General features: G+C 41.4%; 1 protein-coding gene across 1 annotated transcript; it reads right to left on the minus strand.

The window, feature by feature from the left end:
* Positions 1 to 123: 123 nt before the first annotated feature.
* Positions 124 to 21,403, minus strand: LOC100349257 (guanylate-binding protein 5). The gene is made up of 11 exons (XM_002715513.5): positions 21,141 to 21,403; positions 19,886 to 20,094; positions 19,249 to 19,376; positions 15,946 to 16,055; positions 15,526 to 15,722; positions 14,937 to 15,179; positions 13,621 to 13,901; positions 11,815 to 12,027; positions 5,128 to 5,230; positions 4,659 to 4,840; positions 124 to 1,352 (listed from the first exon to the last, which is right to left on the minus strand). The coding sequence occupies exons 2-11, from the start codon at positions 20,073 to 20,075 to the stop codon at positions 1,236 to 1,238; spliced, it is 1,764 nt and encodes a 587-aa protein (XP_002715559.3). The 5' UTR covers positions 20,076 to 20,094; positions 21,141 to 21,403; the 3' UTR covers positions 124 to 1,235.
* Between the last annotated feature and the right edge of the window lie 733 nt (positions 21,404 to 22,136).

Raw genomic sequence — 22,136 nt, forward strand, 5'->3', positions numbered from 1 at the left:
CTCCTGTGAATAAATAACATGCTTTAGGCAATTAAGAAAAATTCAAGCTCCTATAGCATAACTGGAAAATTCCTTACATGAGTAAGTAGTTAGAAGGAGGACAAATGACAGCACAATGTCATGTTTCTGTAACTTCTAAAACATATTTTACTGGAGATAAATAAAAAAGGCACCAATAATAACAGCAACAGCACAATAAAAAGATACAGGAAAACGTGTTTTAATTCAAGTGTTAAAGTAATTGTTCATTTCCTCATGGAAATTCAGACTTCCTTCTGGAATTTTACTACTGAGGAAAATAAAAACAAGATAATACTGGGTTATAATTTTTAAATGTTTTTGTGGCTGCAAATATATACAGACATATAATTTATACTTTTAAGAGAAAAACCAGTGACTTTTACAAATGATTGCAAAGATTTAAGATCATTTAACTGTAGCACTATGACCAAAAATCCAATTGAATTAACCCCATCAGATCTGTTGGCACCTCATTCTGCACTCCTTATACCACCACTGTATCAGCTCTCAAAAACTAAAAACATGGAATGCAACCTGATTAACCACAATATACATTATCTCAGATTTTCAAAGAGTCTGCTAATGCCATGCCCTTTTTCAGGGTGAACAAAAAGAAAAGCTTTATTTAGCTTTAAAGCTCACAACACGATCTCCATGTTGGTAGTTGCTTTCACCTTCTAAAACACTCATCTCACAAGATCGTCATCGGCGTTCAGCTCGCTGTGTCTCTGTGCAGATGGGCTATGGCTCAGCTGAAGAGCCACGTCAGCCCCCTTGAACAGGCCTCCACCCAGGAGAACTGTACATGTATCCAACACATGCCCACCAACAGGAGTGATGTCCAGCTAATCCCAGGTTTGATTGGTTAAGCTCTACTTGACTGAGCCTATGTGACTGACCTTCTATGTGACTGACCTGACTATACATGACTGACCCTCTCCATAACTGAAAATGTCCTTGAGAGAAATAGGGAAGACTAGACAGGTGGCACTGGGATGCAGGAGAAAGCTGCCTCTCATGTAGCCTAGTATCATCCGTAAATGAAGGCAGTGATAAAATCACCCTTGTTGTATAATCAGCACCACAACATTATAACTCGATAGAAAACATCAGTGTAGTAATTACTAGCTTGTTTAAGTGTAGATTTCTAAGTGTCTACAGTGTTTTTGTTCCTTTGTCTCTTTGGTGGAAAAGAAAGTCTGGTGTTCACCGTGTTAGAGTAAGATGCAATCATCATTTGGAGGTCGAGAAACTTGCTGGAGTCTACGGAGCTCCTCCTGAAGTCGTGCTTGTTCAGCTTGGTGTATTGCATTCAGCCTCTGAGCCTCTTCCTAAAGAGAGATGATGAGAAAATATTAAACTTAGCACAAAAGTGAAATCAATCTTCTTTCTGGTGGCCTACATCATTCACTTGTCCTTCTTTATTTTAACTCACAGTAACAGTAGACAGGCCCCAAATCTCTCTCTTCCATGTGTGTACTTCCAACCCACTCCTGTAATTATCCAATCTGCTTCTCTTTCTCTACCTCCAGAAACATCTTTCAATCTGCAAAATGTTGCTGTCCTTACTGTCCTTAGTATTCCATCCCAACATTATCTTTCTCTTTACACTGTACGATTTCCTGAAGAATCAGTCACAGTGTGACTTTAGTTCTCATTTACACATGAGAGAATGTAATCTATACATAGAGAGAAAGGCAAAGTAACAGAGACAGAAAGAGAGATCCCTAAATGGTCACAACAGCTGGGAAAGGGTCAGGCCAAAGCCAGGAGCCTGGAACTCCACCTGGGCCTCCTCATGGGTGGCAGGGACTCAAGTACTTAGGCCAACTTCCACCTTTCCCAGGTGCATTAGCAGAGAGCTGGATTGGAAACGGAGCAGCTGGGATTTAAACCTGTGCTTCAGTATGGGATGCCAGAGCTGCAACTGGCGGCTTGACGTGCTGCATTACAACAGCAGCGCTGATGGAAAACTAGCAACTCTAAGTGACATCTGGGATCCACTGAGGTCTGAGCCTCAGATGAGGGAATTTCTGCTAGGTCAGCACAGTTTTGGAAGCAGAAGTAGAAGAAAAGATTCTGGAGATCAAAAGCCCTACATTGCCCATCTTGTCATTCAGGAAAGTGCTGAAATCTAAAAAATATCTTGGAGGCCGGCACAGTGGCATAGGGGGCCTAAGCCACCGCTTGCAGTGCCTGCATCCCATATAGGCACTGGTTTGAATCTCGGCTGCTCCACTTCTGATCCAGCTCTCTGCTATGGCCTGGGAAAGCAGTAGAAGATGGCCTAAGTCTTGGGCCTCTGTACCTGCGTGGGAGACCCAGAAGAAGTTCCTGGCTCCTGGCTTTGGATCAGCACAGCTCTGGCCATTGCAGCCATTTCAGGAGTGAACCCAGTGTATGGAAGACTTTCTCTCTCTCTCTCTCTCTCTCTCTCTGCCTCTCTAAAACTCTGCATTTCAAATAAATATTTTAAAAAGTATATTGGAGTAGATCCTGAATAATAGGGGGAAAGTCAGGATTCTGTTCCACAGTGAATAGGTTACAGGAAAGAATGCATTCAGTGTGCTTGGTACAATGCTTGGTTAATAAAAGCCACTGTGTATTGAGCGATGAAAAAACTACAGGACTGGATAAGAACAACTTCTGCAAGTTAAAGGCCTTCAGACCTTCAGAACTAGAGATTGTCAAGGCAAGGATTGGGTATAGACATAGTAATACAAAGTTAATTTAATAAGATATCTATGATCAAAGCATTTTGGCACAGTGGATTAAACCCTACTTGGAACACCAGCATCTTAAATCATAATGTGGTTTTGATTACTAAATTCCTGGCTCCTGGCTTCAGATCAGCCGAGTTCCAGACATTGTGGCCATTTTGAGTGTGAACCAGTGGATGGAAGACTTTTCTCTCTACCTTTCCCTCTCTGTCTCTCCTGCTCTTTTTTTTTTTTTTTTTGTAATTATGCCTCTCAAATAAGTAAAACCTTTTTTAAAAAAATAGGAATTAGCAAGTTGATCAAAATAACTATTATTGTGCTCTAGAAATGTCTTTGTTCAATAGTTTACGCTATTTACTCTGCGCATAGTCCTATTTTAAACATAAATATAACTCACTTGATTACAAAAGTAACCCTATAACTGAGTATCACCACTGACTCTGTTAAGCTAGGAAGACAGGAGACAGACAACGTGCTTAACACAGTATGATGGTACATCAAGTTTCTGGAAAGCGAATTAAAAGATAAGCTTATCTGGCTGCCAGAAATTTTAAAATATATGTGTACACAGTCTTCAAAAATTCCATGGAAAATGTGTATTATGAAAAACTACATGGCCAGCGCCCTGGCTCATTAGGCTAATCCTCTGCCTGTGGTGCCGGCACCCTGGGTTCTAGTCCTGGTTGGGGCACCGGTTCTGTCCCGGTTGCTCCTCTTCCAGGCCAGCTCTCTGCTGTGGCCCAGCAGTGCAGTGGAGGATGGCCCAGGTCCTTGGGCCCTGCACCTGCATGGGAGACCAGGAGGAAGCACCTGGCTCCTGGCTTCAGATCAGTGCAGCACGGCCGTAGCAGCCATTTGGGGAGTGAACCAATGGAAGGAAGACCTTTCTCTCTGTCTCTGTCTCTCATTGTCTAACTCTATCTGTCAAAAAAAATTTAAAAAAACTACACATGGAGGGACCAGCACTGTGGCGTAGTGGGTAAAGCTGCCGCCTGCAGTGCCAGCATCCCATATGGGCGCTGGTTCTAGTCCTGGCTGCTCCACTTCCGATCCAGCTCTCTGCTATGGCCTGGGAAAGCAGGGGAAGATGGCCCAAGTCCTTGGGTCCCTGCACCCATGTGGGAGACCTGGAAGAAGCTCCTGGCTCCTGGCTCGGATTGCCATAGCTCCAGCCATTGCGGCCAGCTGGGGAGTGAACCAGCAGATAGAACACCTCTCTCTCTCTCTCTCTCTCTCTCTCTCTCCATGCTTCTCTCCTATCTCTGTGTAGCTCTGACTTTCAAGTAAATAACTAAATCTTTTTTTTTTTTTTTGACAGGCAGAGTTAGACAGCGGGAGAGAGAGAGAGACAGAGCGAAAGGTCTTCCTTCCACTGCTTCACCCCCAAAATGGCCACTACAGCCGGCACACTGCACTGATCCGAAGCCAGGAGCCAAGTGCTTCCTCCTGGTCTCCCATGTGGGTGCAGGGCCCCAAGCACTTGGGCCATCCTCCACTGTACTCCCAGGCCACAGCAGAGAGCTGGACTGGAAGAGGAGCAACCGGGACAGAATCGGCACCCCAACCGGGACTAAAACCCAGGGTGCTGGCACCGCAGGCAGAGGATTAGCCAAGTGAGTGGTGGTGCCGGCCTTAAATAAATAAATCTAAGAAAAAAAAAAAAAAAACTAAACATGGCTTGTAAAAAATATTTTGCATCAAAATGAACTTGTATTTTCATTCCATTTCCCCATAAACTTTTAGAAGTCGCTGTTATTGAACAGGAGGTGGGGCTCAGATGCACATGCAGCAGGATGGCTCCAGAATCCTGGCTCTCAGCTACCACATTGGACCCTCTCACCCCGCCCAGTGGTTCACCCATCATCACAGTATGGGGAGAGATGGCAAAAAACCCGAGATGAAATAACTGATGAGTACCTGGAGCCGGCGCTCCTTGGCCCTCTGCTGCTCTTGCAACATCCGTGCTCTGTTCATCTCCATTTGTCGCACCTCTTCCTGGTGGCGCCTCTCCTGCTCCTCCATCAGCCGCTGGTTCTCCCGTTGAATGGCCTCCAACCTTTCTGCTTCAGCCCTTGCAGCCTCCGCTTGCCTGCGTGCCTCTGAGGAGAGAGTGGAGAAGGTCAGACCCCTCCAGGATGAACGTGCCCCTTCCCTCTGCCTCCCACATCTCCCTGTTCATTGTCCGACTTCTTTGGGAAAGTCCCCAGGGCCTGTTTCTCCATCCCAGGTAACCAGAATGCACTCCTCATGCCACACTCAGATGTGGCCTGAGGGGCTAAGATGCATCTTTGCCATTCCCACCGCAGTGTAATTATCCCAGGCGAGCCAGGCCAAGTTCAAATGTAGACATTTCTGTTCATCTTACATTGCTTCCATCCCTTCTCACCTTTCATCTCCTCCTCTCTGGCTCTGAGAGCCTGGTCTGTCTGCAGAATTGTAGCACTCACAGACTCCTTGGACTTTAAATACTCCTGCAGAGCTTCCTCAGCCTAGGAGGCCAAAAACATGCAGTCAGGCATAGGGAATGGTGATAAATTATCAATGCTGTCTATTTCTTCATCTTCTCAACTCTCTTCCTCCTAGGAGGTGCTCAACCTGTGCTTGCTGGAACTATCCACCAAGCTGCTCCTGCCACAAGGTGGACATAAACCCCCAACAGGCCCCTTTGAGCACTCAAGGCCACCATATGCAAAGGATTTATTCACAGATAGAAAAATACAGTTACTAGGTGTTTGGAAAACTGTTATGGATTCTGGGGAAAGATGCTCTTACTCCCTCCTGAGACTGAGGGCACTAAGGAATAACTAAGTGAGAGAGCGTCAAGATGGTGGAATAGGAAGGGAGCACACTGATAGTCCAGGAAGAGACAGTTTAATAAAATTGGAGATACTGCAGGTTCAAGGAAGAGTAGGGGAAAAAACAGCAGAGGAAACTCTTCCGGAACTAGTGATTCACAGTGGACCTGCGTGGAGAGCGTGGGAGCCCATGGTTCCGGACATCAGTGGCAGAATCAACACACCAGCACTGGAATGCGAGGTGAGCCGAACCTCAATAGCCTGAGACACCAGCGGGCAAGCAGAAAGAGGAGACTAGAGGGAACGAGGCTTTAAACCCCTTGGGGAAAAGTTCAAGAGGCTAACTAGAAGAGAGAGAGAAAAAAAAGTGACCAATATGGACACGAGTTTCTCTCTCTCTGCTCACCTCTCAAAGGCAAGCAAGACAAAGAGCAGGCGCCATTTTGGACATACATCATAAGCGGGGCGACCTCAGGGCTGCGCCTGCCCACATCCAAGCAGAAAAACCTGACTCTGGGGCGGGTAAAATAACAGGAGATTAGGACCTAGTGAATGTGTGGTGCTAATGAACTGAGACTGTGAAAAAAGACACAGTGGGTGAGAGAACTCATGGAATTCATGTGAGTACTCTCCAGAGATGCTACAATTCAGTAACCTTGGCAATCCAGTGGGAGACTGCAGGAGAATTTGAGTCCACACTAAGGGCAGTACAGCTTCCCTGTATGGTCCTTGGGAAAGAGCTTCCGATCTCTGGCTCCTGTGGGTATATCATTCACCTGCTAACTACCTCCAATTCCGCTCAGCTGTGCGGAATTACTTCCCTTTTGAATCAAAGAAAGAAAGAGAGAGAGAGAGAGATTTACCATGCCTAACCTGGGAGTGACACCTTTGGCACACCCTTAACCCTGAGGAACCAAACGGAGCTCTCAGGCCACACCCATCTCAAGCCTCTAAGCCTCCATGAAAAGCAGACAGTCCACTTAATACAGTCATAGTATAACAAGAAAAAACACCACAGCAAGGGAAGAAGAATCCAAAGAATATCTCCACGATGCCAAGCAACAAACGCAGAAACCGAGGAAACAAGAACAAGGAAGGCACTATGACACCCCCAAATGAAACAGACACCCCAAGCCAAGATTATGAAGATGATGAGAAAGAAGAAATGCAAGATACCGATTTCAAAAAATTTATGATAAGAACAATTAGAAGTTTTCAAAATCAATGCTTGAGCTACGGAAATCCTTACTGGACAGGATAGAAAATCTCCTTCGAAAATGAAATATTAAGGAGGAATCAAAATGAAACGCAGAAGCTAGTAGAACAGGAAAGTGTGATAGTGAAGAGAAATCAAAATGAAATGAAGAATTCAATAGATCAAATGACAAACACATTAGAGAGCCTTAAAAACAGAGTCAGTGAAACAGAAGAGAGAATATCGGACTTAGAAGACAGAGCACAGGAAAGTATACAGTCATACCAAAGAAAAGAAGAGGAAATCAGAAATCTAAAAAATAATGTTGGGAATCTAAAGGATACTATTAAAAAACCCAACATTAGGGTTCTAGGAGTTCCGGAAAGCATGGAGAGAGAAAGAATTAGAAGGCCTTTTTAGTGAGATACTTGCAGAGAACTTCCTGGGTTTGGAGAAGGACAGAGACATCCTGGTACAGGAAGCTCATAGAACCCCTAGTAAACATGAACAAAAGAGATCCTCACCACGACACGTTATAATCAAACTCACCACAGTGAAACATAAAGAAAAGATTCTAAAATGTGCAAGAGAGAAATGTCAGATTACTCTCAGAGGATCTCCAATCAGACTCACAGCTGACTTCTCAACAGAAACCCTACAAGCTAGAAGGGAATGGCGAGATATAGCCCAGGTACTAAGAGAGAAAAACTGCCAGCCCAGAATATTATATCCTGCAAAGCTATCATTTGTGAATGAAGGTGAAATAAAGACTTTTCATAGCAAACAGAAATTGAAAGAATTTGTCACCACTCGTCCAGCCCTGCAAAAGATGCTTAAAGATGTGTAACACACAGAAACACAGAAATACGGTCATCAATATGAAAGAAGGTAAAGGAAGGAAACCTCACAGCAAGAGATCACAGGAAGTTCAAAGCATATATTAGAAAATATCTTTGGCAAATGGCAGGGCAAAGTTACTACTTATCAATAGTCACATTGAACGTTAATGGCCTGAATGTCCAGTTAAAAGACACAGATTGGCTGATTGGGTTAAGGAACAAAACCCATCTATTTGCTGCTTACAAGAAACACATCTTTCCAACAATGATGCATACAGACTGAAAGTGAAAGGCTGGAAAAAGATATACCATGCCAACAGAAATGAAAAAAGAGCGGGCATAGCCATCTTAATATCAGACAACATAAACTTTACCACAAAAACTGTTACGAGAGACAAAGAGGGGCACTATACAATGATTAAGGGATCAATTCAGCAGGAAGATATAACGATTATCAATTTATATGCACCTAATTACAGGGCACCAGTTTATTTAAAAGATTTGTTAAGGCACTTAAAGGGAGACTTAGACTCCAATACAATAGTACTGGGGGACTTCAATAATCCACTCTCAGAAATAGGCAGATCAACCAGACAGAAGATTAACAAGGAAACAGCAGATTTAATTGACACTATTGCCCAAATGAATCTAACAGATATCTACAGAACTTTTCATCCTACACAGAAACCATTTACATTCTTCTCAGCAGTACATAGAACCTTCTCTAGGATTGACCACATACTAGGCCATAAAGCAAGTCTCAGCAAATTCAAAAGAATTAGAATCATACGATGCAGCTTCTCAGACCACAGCAGAATGAAGTTGGAAATTAGCAACTCAGGAATCCCTAGAGCATATGCAAACACATGGAGATTGAACAACATGTTCCTGAATGAACACTGGGTCACTGAAGAAATCAAAAGAGAAATCAAAAACTTTCTGGAAGTAAATGAGGATAACAACACAACACATCAAAACTTATGGGATACAGCAAAAGCAGTGTTAAGAGGAAAGTTTATATCAATAGGTGCCTACATCAAGAAATTGGAAAGGCACCAAATAGATGAACTCTCAATTCATCTCAAGGATCTAGAAAAACCACAGCAAACCAGACCCAAATCTAGTAGGAGAAGAGAAATAATTAAAATCAGAGAAGAAATCAACAGGATTGAATCAAAAAAAAAAATTACAAAAAAATCAGCCAAACGAGGAGCTGGGTTTTTGAAAAAATAAACAAAATTGACACCCCATTGGTCCAACTAACAAAAAAAAAGAAAAAAAACCCAAATCAATAAAATCAGTGGTGAAAAAGGAAACATAACAACAGACACCACAGAAATAAAAAGAATCATCAGAAATTACTACAAGGACTTGTATGCCAGCAAACAGGAAAATCTATCAGAAATGGATAGATTCCTGGACACATGCAACCTACTTAAATGAACCAGGAAGATATAGAAAACCTAAACAGACCCAAAACTGAGACAGAAATTGAAACAGTAATAAAGGCCCTCCCAACAAAGAAAAGCCCAGGACCAGATGGATTCACTGCTGAATTCTACCAGACATTTAAAAAAGAACTAACTCCAATTCTTCTCAAACTATTCAGAACAATCAAAAAAGAGGGAATCCTCCCAAACTCTTTCTATGAAGCCAGCATCACCTTAATTCCTAAGCCAGAAAAAGATGCAGCATTGAAAGAGAATTACAGAGCAAGATCCCTGATGAACATAGATGCAAAAATCCTCAAAAATTCTCACCAATAGAATACAACAACACATCAGAAAGATCATCCACCCAGACCAAGTGGGATTTATCCCTGGTATGCAGGGATGGTTTAATGTGCGCAAATCAATCAATGTGATACACCACATTAACAGACTGCACAAGAAAAACCATATGATTATCTCAATAGATGCCGAGAAAGTATTTGATAAAATACAACACCCGTTCATGATGAAAACTCTAAGCAAACTGGGTATGGAAGGAACATTCCTCAATACAATCAAAGCAATTTATGAAAAACCCACGGCCAACATCCTATTGAATGGGGAAAAGTTGGAAGCATTTCCACTGAGATCTGGTACCAAACAGGGATGCCCACTCTCACCACTGCTATTCAATATAGCTCTGGAAGGTTTAGCTAAAGCTATTAGGCAAGAGAAAGAAATTAAAGGGTTGCAAATTGGGAAGGAAGAACTCAAACTATCCCTCTTTGCAGACGATATGATTCTTTACTTAGGGGACCCAAAGAACTCTACTAAGAGACTATTGGAACTCATAGAAGAGTTTGGCAAAGTAGCAGGATATAAAATCAATGCACAAAAATCAACAGCTTTTGTATACACAGGCAATACCATGGCTGAGGAAGAACTTCTAAGGAAAACATCATGCTGAGTGAATTAAGCCAGTCCCAAAGGGACAAATATCATATATTCTCCCTGATTGGCGACAACTGACTGAGCACCAAAGGGGAAACCTGTTGAAGTGAAATGGACACTATGAGAAACAGTGACTTGATCAGCCCTTGTCCTGACTGTTGATGTACAATGTAATACTTTACCCCTTTTAGTATTTTTTTTTGTTCTGGTACTATTGGTTGAACTCTGTAATTAACACACAATTATTCTTAGGGGTTTAAATTTTAACTGAAAAGTGATCCCTGTTAAATATGAGTGGGAATAAGAGAGGGAGGAGATGTACAATTTGGGACATGCTTAATCGGACTTGCCTCAAATGGTAGAGTTAGAAACATGCCAGGGGATTCCAATGGAATGCCATCAAGGTAGCATGTACCAATGCCATCTCACTAGTCCAAGTGATCAATTTCAGTTCACAATTGATCACACTGATAGGTCTAAGAGTCAAAGGGATCACACAAACAAGACTAGTGTCTGCTAATACTAACTTATAGAAGAATCAAAAAGGGAGAGAACGATCCAAAATGCAAAGCAGGATACACAGCAGACTCATAGAATGGCAGATGTCCTAAATAGCACTCTGGCCTCAGAATCAGCCCTTAAAGCATTCAGATATGGCTGAAGAGCCCATGAGAGTATTTTAGGCATGGAAAGCCAAGACACTCTGGAAAAAAAAAAAAAAAAAAAAAAAAAAAAGAAGACCTTAATTAAAGATCTCTGCGAGTGAGATCCCAGTGGAAAGAATGGGGCCATCAAAGAAGGAGGTACCTTTCTCTGAAGGGAGGAGAGAATTTCCACTTTGACTATGACCCTGTCAGAATAAGATCGAAGTCGGCAAACTCAAAAGGCTTCCATAGCCTTGGAAACTCATGACTAGAGCCTAGGGAGATTATTGACACCATAAACAAGAGTGTCAAAGTGTTAAGTCAACTACAGGAGTCACTGTGTACTTACTTCTCATGTGGGATCTGTCCTTATTGTGTTGTCCAATGTGAAGTAATGCTATAACTAGTACTGAAACAGTATTTTACACTTTGTGTTTCTGTGTGGGTGCAAACTGATGAATCTTTACTTAATATATACTAAATTGATCTTCTTATATAAAGATAATTGAAAATGAATCTTGATGTGAATGGAATGAGAGAGGGAGCGGGAGATGGGAGGGGTGCGAGTCGGAGGGAAATTATAGGGGGGGGGAAGCCACTGTAATGCATAAACTGTACTTTGAAAATTTATATTTACTAAATAAAGGTTAAAAAAGGAATAATAAGTTGGACCTAGCACTGTCAATGCTGTTGTCATGGGGCTAAGTCTGCCTGACAGTGAAGCCATTAGTCATGGAAAGGGAACAGAAATAAGAAGTGGGGGATTGGAAACCAAAACAAAGGGAAATTGATGACACTTTACATTCTGAATTGTATCTACATTTGAAACAAAATTAAAACTTTGCTTTGGGCTTTTATAAGCTAATCAATTACTGGGTTTTTTTTTTTTTCTAGAATTAGTTTCAATTATTGGCATTCTGTCCTGGGTAACCAAAAAGATCCCTTTGTGGCAATCAATGCTGATGGCTGAGCAGAGGTCTGATGACTATGGTAATGGTTCCATGCAATTCCAGGGATATCATTCAAGCATAACTTTGGCTTTAGGAACACCAGTACCAGGCACATATTTTTCTATGCATGTTCATTTAATGAAAGAGTAACCTCTGGCAGAGGCAAAAACCTCATCTGAACTTACAGTGGTGTCTTTCCTCCTGTCCTCAATTTTTATAAACAGCTGCCCCATGCATTTTCCATAATTAATAAATCGAATCAGGGATACCTGTATCCCTTTCCTGGGCTTCTGATAGTACTCTGCCTTCAGCTCTTCTGTCTTCTGAAGGTAGAGATTGTGACCTCCTGGTTTCGAATAAGTCCCCTGCTTCACTGCTTCTTCTAGGGGACCAAAAATATCCTGAAGCAGAGCTGAGCAAAGATCCGATGAGGCTTCCAAGTTCCGTTTACAAAAGTCATCACGCTTTGCATCCAGTAGTGCCTACAAAGAGACAAAACCCAGAAGATGTTAGCATCATTTCAGTGTTTCTGGATGGGTTTTCAAAAAGAATCTATATTTTTTTCTAGAAGCACAGAGGAATACAAACAAAACTATAACCATCCCATGAAACCTGGAAAAGTTCCAATGATGATACTTTAGAAAACTAGCATTTACTTTTCAGTTTCAAATTTCCTGAAATCCCATTTTCTTGTTATTTTTCCTTTATGGGTGATCTTCAGACCACAGACATGTAGTCTTCTGCTCTGTTTCTAAACTTAGCCTACTGTTTCACAATTTTTCTCGTTTTAATGTTTTACTGAACCTGGGATCCCACATCATAGTAAAGCTACAAGTCCTTGCTGCTCCACTTCCAATTCAGTTTCTTGCTGATGTGCCTGGGAAGGCAGTGAAAGATGGCTCAACTGCTTGGGCCCCTGCCACCTCTGTGGAAGACCAGGATGAAGTTCCTGGCTCCTGGCTTTGGCCATGACCCTTGTCCTGGCTACTGGCTACTGAAGCTCTTTGGAGAGTGAAATATTAGATGGATGATATTGCTCTCTCTCCCTCTCTCTCTCTCAATCTCTCCCCCCCCCCACCTTTCAAACCAAAAAAATAAATTTTAAAGTGCTTTAAACTAATTGGACTTATAGTAGTTTATTTTATAAAACTCAGATACATCATTTGTACCATTTTAATGTATTGAATTTACAATTCTTTATGTTAGATTTTTTTAAAAGCCAATTTAATACTTTGTAAATACAATCATTTATAGGTTTAAAATTAGTTCAAATAAGTCCATGGCTATAACATGATAAAGTAGTTTGCATATGGGAAAATGAGAGACAACAGAAATAGGGCTCACTAAATCAAGCCCCTCCCGTCTTGAACACATATCCATCTCCCAAGCCATATGTGTATCCATCTCCCACCAAAGGTTACTCGACCCAACTCCAAACCAATCAGGAGCAGGGAGCATCCAGACTCTCATTGCAAAAGACCCCCTACTGCCCTGTTAGTGACTTCTTCAATCTATGCATGCTGTGAATAGTGGATATGTGACCAGTACTGTGGATACATGACCTTCGTGTGGAGGTGGTAGTGAGCAGCACTGACATTTTGAATATGGCGTGTACAAAAGAGGCAAGTGAGCCTGTGGAGAACAATGAAGTGCCCAGTACCAAGGTGGCTAAGTCAGAGTTCAAGAGCACATGACTACATCTCCCCAGCCTGATACATCTCCCATTCATCTTCCCTCTGGAGAGTCCATCAGTGGCATATTCTTGTTGTGCTCAGGTATAAGCACCAATAGGCCTTGTCTGGGTTCAACAATGGCTCCTTGCTAATTTCTATTACAAGTAGTCAAAACCTTGAGCTGGTATCAAAAAGCTCAGAATATGTAGAGCACAGAGTATTACTTGTTTGCTTGTTTGTTTTTACAGTAAAAGTGGCATCATAAACATGTGGTTGACTATCATTATTTCCCAGTGTAGTAGAAATTCCTTTTCTTAATGAAGTCATGTTTTACTATTTATAGCAATACTTTGCCTTGATCTGGAACTTAATATTTGTGAACTAAAACCAAAAAATAACTACCTCTAATTCCTTCTGAAACTTTTGATCCACATCCTTGAAGGAGTCCTTCATGAAGACTCCGATGGCCTCTCTCCGAGAAGCAGTGTGCAGGTCCAGCAGCTCCTGGAGGGTTTCTGTGGGCAGCTGCACCTTCTGGCTCATCTGCTGGTCATAGTGGGCAATGGCCTTTTGCACAGCAGCCGTGTTCTCCTTCTGGGTTAAGGTCAGAACTGCGTTTTCCATGCAAGGCAGATCCCCACAGCTAATGGCATTGACGTAGGTCAGCAACAGGCTCTCTAGACCTTCACAGAGTGAAACCAGGCTTTCATTAATTTGCAGAAAAAGAGGCCATGAACTATACTGAATAATTCTGAAAATGTTAATTTAACATTCTATTTATGAAATTGTTCAGTATTTTGATCAAGTGGACAAAATAGGTTCCTGTAAGAAATAGTGTGATCAACAAGGCAAGTGTTTCCTTCTTTGGGAAAAGAAATAATGTGTAAAGAAGAAAATCTCAAGATGTATGAGACGATTCATCCATATTTCATTCTTCTCCCATGAAGAAAATAATTTTATAAAAGTCGTGCATACTCATTTTATTAGAATACTCAATGCCTTATTCTTTTTAATCTGCCCTCTCTTTTCCTTTTCTTCAATTTTCTATTCTCTTCAGAACTCAATTTTCTTTTTCACTTTAACATGGGCTCACTGCTATGCAGGATTAACCTTCACCAATAAAGTGTGAAGCGAGTAATTTGGAACTGGTTTTCCATATTCTTGTTGAGTCTTTCCTGTTTAACTTCCTTATCATTTACACTTTTTTGTTTGCACTTTTTTGTTTCCCTCTATGATCTAGCAATTATTTACAGAGCTCTAAGACAGAATTCTTAGAAAATACTAGAACAAGAAATCTGTTTAAACCTCTTCGTGGGCTTTAGACTTTTGGGCCTTTGTTTAATTTTGCATCAACCAACTATTTCTACAGAGAATATGGATCTCTTGCTCATACAATACCTATCAAAGGACATGATGCATAATAAGGAACCAATATATTTGTTGAATAAATACTGCCAACTTGTGTGGATTAGTCTATTTCAATAGTGGATCACTTATGGGAAAAATGTATTTCACTTGTTCTATCATCAAATGATATACCTATTTTATGTTTGAGGCCTTTCTAAAAACAATAATAGAAATATCTATTGGGACTTTGACAACCATTGGGACATGTGATACATATGATTTCCATGACTGTAATTGCTTACACATTTGTCTTAAATGTGTCCCTTACTCAAGAGAGTGAATTGAAGGAAAATCCTACAAAAGGTACTCACGAGGTCCATTGACCTTGATGCCTCCCGGAAGAGTCTTGGTCATAGAATGATTAAAGATGTAGGAACAGAATTCTGCCACTTGTTGCACAAATAGAGGTTCCAGGTCATCATCACTCAGTGTCTCAAGTTGGGAAAGCTTCTTCAAGTCAGTGGGTGAGTCAAAGATAAAGCATTTTCTTGTTGGAAAGAACTTCTTTATACACTTACGGGGCAAATTGTAGGACTGAGTTCTTTGATCATCACCTAAATATGGAAAAATGGTATTTATTTAGCATAGGATTTACATCGTGTTGAACAATGATCTAAATACATCAAGTTAATGCCTTTCCATCTGATGTTACTGAGAGATAGAAATCTTAAGAAAAAAAGTGAATAATTAGGAAAAGGAAAAAAAGAAATTTGTTCCAAGTGTATGGGACTAATGCAATTTATTATTAATATTAATTCATTCTAAATTGATGGTATTTTAAACTTCTTTTGTGAAAGAGATAGGTGAGTCAATATGAGAAAGTTTACATTTAACCACCTGTCCTAAACGGATCACTTCCTGGGTTAAACTCCCCATTCCCAACCCTGAAGTCCCTGTCACCTTCTTTCAGCTTCAGTGAGTTCTCCAGGTATTCATCTGCTGTGATGAGCTGCCCGTCTATTTGAAGGTCTAGGAAGAAATCTCTCAGAGTCCACACCAGGTCTGGAAAGAAGCTCACATGGCCAGCAGCGTCTTCACCCACATCTGGGTCAGGTGAGGTTCTCACCCTCAGCAGATCTGTCAGTTCTGTCACATTGCTGACACGCAGCTAAGGAAAAGTGGTGGTGACAGGACTGCAGCTGAGCCCCTTTCAGTTGACTGTATCCCCAGACTTTGATTTTGCTTTAATCAATAAACATGGGGCCCTCATATATGGGCTTTTGTCTTGGTACTTTCAGTGTTTTTGTTATATTTCATTTTGAGGATTCATGAGGTCACACAGATAGACTTTGAAACTAAAACTTCTCTACAAAAGGATACTTCAGTAGGTCCATAGATCCCTGATCAATTTTGCTCATGGTATTGTACACAAAGGTACTACTCAATAGGATCGCCAGTGTAAAGATCTTGATATCATTGCTGTCATCAGCCTAGAAGTGAGAACAAATTTAAATCATTTCTTTCTTAAAGCAACCCAGAGTCACCTGGTGGTAACCAATCACTTCTTTTCTTTTTTTTTAAAGATTTATTTATTTATTTGAAAGGCGGAGTTACAGAGAGGCAGAGAGAGAGAGAGAGAGAGAGAAAGAGAGAGGTCTTCCATCCACTGGCTCACTCCCTAGGTGGTTACAATGGCCAGAGCTGTGTCGATCCAAAACCAGGAGACAGGAGCTTCCACCAGGTCTCCCAGGCAGGTACAGGGGCCCAAGGACCTGGGCCATCTCCTTCTGCTTTCCCAGGCCATAGCAGAAAGCTTTATCTGAAATGGAGCAGCAGGGCCTCAAACCAGCACCCATATGGGATACCAGCACTGCAGGCAGCGGCTTTACCCACTACACCACTGTGCAGGCCCCAAATCATGTTTTATAACATTCACAGAATACCAGTCATCAAAAACAGATTCCTTACCTGCAAATGTTAAACCAGATGAATAATAATGACTGATATGTGAACTTTGAAAACTCTTTGTTTGCCTGAATAATTTTATACTGACCCATATGTTGTTGACTTTTTGTAAAAATTAAGGTTGCCAACAACAGATGCTGGCGAGGATGTGGGGAAAAAGGGACACTAACCCACTGTTGGTGGGAATGCAAACTGGTCAAGCCACTATGGAAGTCAGTCTGGAGATTCCTCAGAAACCTGAAGATAACCCTACCGTTCGACCCAGCCATCCCACTCCTTGGAATTTACCCAAAGGAATTTAAATTGGCAAACAAAAAAAGCTGTCTGCACCCTAATGTTTATTGCAGCTCAATTCACAATAGCTAAGACCTGGAACCAACCTAAATGCCCATCAACGGTAGACTGGATAAAGAAATTATGGGATATGTACTCTTTAGAATACTATACCGCAGTAAGAAACAACGAAATCCAGTCATTTGCAACAAAATGGAGGAATCTGGAACACATCATGCTGAGTGAAATAAGCCAGTCCCAAAGGGACAAATATCATATGTTCTCCCTGATCAGTGACAACTGACTGAACACCAAAAAGGAAACCTGTTGAAGTGAAATGGACACTATGGGAAACGGTGACTTGATCAGCATAGCCCTGACTGTTAATGAACAACTTAATACATTATGCCTCTTAGTATTTTTTTTTGTCTGTTCTACTTAATATGACTGGTTTAATTTTGTAATTAATACACAGTTATTCTTAAGTGTTGAAAATTAACTGAAATGTGATCCCTGTTAAACATAAGAGTGGGAATAAGAGAGGGAAGAGATGTACAATTTGGGACATGCTCAAGCTGACTTGCCCCAAATGATAGAATTAGAAACATACCAGGGGACTCCAATTTAATCCCATCAAGGTGGCATGTACCAATGCCATCTCACTATTCCAAGTGATCAATTTCAGTTCACAATTGATCATAATGAAAGGACTAAGAGTCAAAGGGAGCACATAAACAAGTCTAGTACCTGCTAACACTAACCGATAGAATAAATAAAGGGGAGAGTGATCCAACATTGGAAGTGAGATACTCAGCAGACTCATAGAATGGCAGATGTCCTAAATAGCACTCTGGCCTCAGAATCAGCCCTAAAGGCATTCCAATCTGGCTGAAAAGCCCATGAGAGTATTTCAGGCATGGAAAGCCAAGACACTCTGGCAAAAGATCTCTGTGAGTGAGATCCCAGTGGAAAGAACAGGTCTTCAAAGAAGGAGGTACCTTTCTCTGAAGGGAGGAGAGAACCTCCACTTTGAATATGACCTTGTCTAAACAAGATAAGAATCGGAGAACTCAGAGGGCTTCCATAGCCTTGGAAACTCATGACTGGAACATAGGGAGATTACTGATGCCATAAACAGGAGTGTCAATTGGTAAAGTCAACAACAGGAGTCACTGTGCACTTACTCCTCATGTAGGATCTCTGTCCTTAATGTGCTGTGCATTGAGATTTAATGCTATAACGAGTACTCAAACAATATATTTCACTTTGTGTTTCTATGGGGGTGCAAACTGTTGAAATCTTTGCTTAATGCATACTAAACTGATCCTCTGTAAAAAAAAAAAAAGAAAGAAATTATCAACTCTCACTGGGATTAAACATGACAATAAGTCTGATCTGATTTCATCATCATTTAAAAAAATCATCTATTATTTTTCACTTTATGTTTCTGTGTGGGAGCAAACTGTTGAAATCCTTACTTAATGTATACTAAGCTGATCTTCTGTATATTAAGATAATCGAAAATGAATCTTGATGTGAATGGAAGGGGAGAGGGAGTGGGAAAGGGGAGGGTTGTGGGTGGGAGGGACGGTATGGGGAGGAAGCCATTGTAATCCATAAATCGTACTTTGGAAATTTATATTCATTAAATAAAAGTTAAAAAAAATTAAGGTTGCTTTTTCAGTTAAAGATTGTGAAACAATTGCCAACAATGCATCTGAAAACAATGCTTCCTCCACCTGTGGCACCGGCATACCACATGGGTACCGGTTCTAGTCCCAGCTGCCCCTCTTCTAATCCAGCTCTCTGCTATGGCCTGGTAAAGCAATAGAAGATGGCCCAAGTGCTTGGGACCCTGCACCCACATGGGAGATGGGGAAGAAGCATCTGCGCTGCAGATCAGCACAGCTCCAGCTGTTGCAGCCATCTGGGGAGTAAACCAACGGAAGGAAGACCTTTTTTTCTCTCTCTCTCCCTCTCACTGCCTGTAACTCTACCTCTCAAATAAATAAATAAAAATCTTAAAAAAAAAAGGAAAGGAAAATGTATATTCTGGGGTGGGTGTTTTGGTGTAGCATTTAAACCACCACTTAGGATGTCCACACTCCATATCAGAGTGCATGGGTTCCACTTACAGCTCCGCCTCCAGTTCCAACTCTGTAACCTGGATGGCAGTAGCTGAAGATCCAATAGTTGGATCCTTTTCACCTATCTGGGAAACTTGGATTGAGTTCCCAGCTCCTGGCTTCAACCTGGCCCATCCCTGGTTGTTGGCATTTAGGGAGTGCACTAGCAGGTAAGAGATCCTTGCCTATCTAATTTCAAGTAAATAATTGTTTTAAAGGCCATTGTCTGGTCAAGTGGGAATATAAATTTAGGAAAACCGAAACTTCCCTGGATAAAGAATGCTGAAAGGTAATTCAAAAAGGAATCCCGTAGCCATACCTTCTCTACGTCACCCAGACCTTCTGTGTCAAGCAGAACTAGGGTGTGGTCAGGCTTCTCTGGATGAGGCACACACCACATCCAGATGCCCTTGGTGTGAGACTGCACGGTGGACCCAACTGAGAAGCCTGCAGAGAAGTGGAGATGTTGTAATAGGGGAGGGGCTCTGGAAATAAGGATTGTCTTGATCACTGAAAAAGGATTTAGGGGAAGCAAGATGGAAAAACAACGGAAGGCACAACTAATCTGGTTCTGAATTACAATAAAGGAATAGAAAAATAACATCAAACATCATAGACTGGAAATTTTATTTTTTAAAGAACACCATACTACTAAAATGTCAATAGTTTATAATTATACTTATGGAAATTACTTCCCTGATAGCTCACTCTTTATGAGGGGTGCACATTATGCTCTTTCCCAGAGACTTGTTAAGGGCAAATGAAAAACACAGTGTGAGGCATCAGGACAGACAGCTGCCCTTTGTCTCCCAGGAGATAAAAAGACCAGTGCCTTCCACACATTGGCTTTCAGTGCCCCTCCCCCTCCCCGCCTTTCTCCCTTCTCCTCCCCAGGCTGAGTGGTGACAGTGTGGGTGGACAGAGGAGACCCTCAGAGCATAGCTGTTGCCGCTCACCCGTCTTCTTCCCAGCCAGCTTGTTCATGAGGTAGGACTTGCCCGTGCGGTAGAGGCCCACGATAGCTACCACCACCACGGGCTGCGTAACAGCCGACAGGATCTGCACGGCCTCCTCATTGACCATGAACTGCTCACTGGTGTTCTCAATGAGGCACACGGGTTCTGCCATGAGGATCTCCAAGGCCATGTCCAGGACGTTACTTTGTCTGCAAGGGAAGAGATGAGCTGGGCCAGAATATCTAGTGTTTAAACCGAGAAAATCATTTTGTCTACTGAACCTGGGCATATGCTCCCCCAGCATGGCCTGTTGCTGAAGAATTTTCTAAAAGCTGAAAATAGCTTAGCAAATGTGGGTTGCAGTAGAACACTACATCCTTCATACTCTTGACCACCTTACTGGCTCCTAGCTATTTGGTGGACAAAGGGAAATCCCACCCTTGTGGGAGACCCAGGTAGAGTTCCAGGCTCCTGGCTTCAGACTAGCACAGCCCTGGCCATTGCAAGCATTTGGGAGTGGACTAGTGACTTATCCACTGCCCTACAATGTCTGCCTCTCTCTGCCTTTTAAGCAAGTAAATAAGTAAAAATAAATAAAATTTGCTTTAAAAATCATGATATTAGAGGCAATAGCAGAGTAGAGACAGAATTCAGCACAATAAAGGGTTAACAAGTACTAAGAAACAAAAAACTCAGAGCTATAGGAAAAACCCACTTTGGAAGAGCAAGATCAAGGCTCAAAATACATTACTGTCTGGAAACCTCTTCACTGTTCAGACTGGGTTTCACTTTTCCTGTTCTTTCTTTTTTGGGGGGAGATGAAGAATCTTCATATTAGCAGTTTAGCAAGCTATTTACTTTGTATCTCATTCATTACTCTTTCTCACGAAAATAACAATCATAGCTCATCAGACTTGCAGACTAAAGTTTGAACCAGCTTAACCAGGTTTTAATAAAGAGAAAAGTAGCCTAAGTAGCAATTATAATCGCTTAGAAGTCATGAGATGGCAAAGGGAGAAAAGCGGTTTCAGGATATTTTAAACTCACAGGTTGGTCTCCCCATATATGTATATTTAATTTAGCAAGAAGCGAATGTAATTGGCACTTGATGGATTCTGCTCTGATAACACCATGACTTAATATTTTCTGAGTCCCAATACACCACACCCAGTTAGACTTCCTTCTATCCCAGACAGACCAATTTTAAAACTAAAGGGAACCTTGTACAGTTCTTCCCACCTTTGCCCAGTCTTACCTTAACTGGAGCAATAAAATCAGCGGGGAGCAGAGATCTTTCAGAGCAGACAAGGAATCAGCTTAGACGAGGACTTGATAAGAAACTGCTTTGACGAGAACTAATGAGAGTTCTAACTGCTGTGCCCAGTGTGAGTGTAGCTGAAATGATTTCTAATGTACTTCATCCTTACCCACCTCCTGGGATTCCCCATCCCCTCTCCTCCCCACATCACACCAACTCCCCACCAACAGTTAACTGTGCAGCACAGGGAAACCGAAAGTGGGAAATGACGTTGGGAAACTTGCTTGTAGGAAACTGAAACTGCAAAGCAAAGGCAGTTACAAACAATATTTTCTGAATATTGACAATTGCTGGGCTGGAGGGTTTGGTCGGATTTCTCAGAAATTCTATGTTGCTACTGAAAAGAAAACTTTGAGGTTCTTGATAATGTTTCTAAGTGTATGGTATTTTACCTAGCTTGAAATCTGATATTTATCTTCAGCTTAGAAGCAGGGCAGGAAGAAACCTCATAAAATTTTTGGGGTCTAATTTTTTGAAATGTTTGATACACTTACATAGGGTCAAGTTTCTTGCTTTTTTTTCTGATTTAACAACTTTATTGAATTTTCAGAAGCACTCTACAGTAACACACTTTAAAAGAATCACATAGTACTTAGTAGGTACTTGTATACATGTACAGCTCAGAAGACAAATAACAAACAAAATCACTCCCAGAAAGCTTCAAAAATGGACATGTGTAGTCTAAGAATATGATAATGGCTAAAGGGATACCCAAAGGACCATATTTTGATATGCTTAGGACTACTATTTTCCACAATGCCTCTACAATTAGAGTGCCTTATCTTACAATCACAGAAATGAAAACAGGAATAAAATCCTACTTTATACAGTAGTTTATTTCTTATTGCTTTTTAAAAAAAGTCATTTAAATTTGCTTTTAGAGTATAGATTAAGCCTAATCATCCATGAAACACAATACCTTAAAAGTATTTT

This window comes from Oryctolagus cuniculus, chromosome 7 (genome assembly GCF_051225735.1).
Source record: "Oryctolagus cuniculus isolate XC-2025 breed Fujian yellow rabbit chromosome 7, ASM5122573v1, whole genome shotgun sequence".
Classification (NCBI taxonomy): domain Eukaryota; kingdom Metazoa; phylum Chordata; class Mammalia; order Lagomorpha; family Leporidae; genus Oryctolagus; species Oryctolagus cuniculus.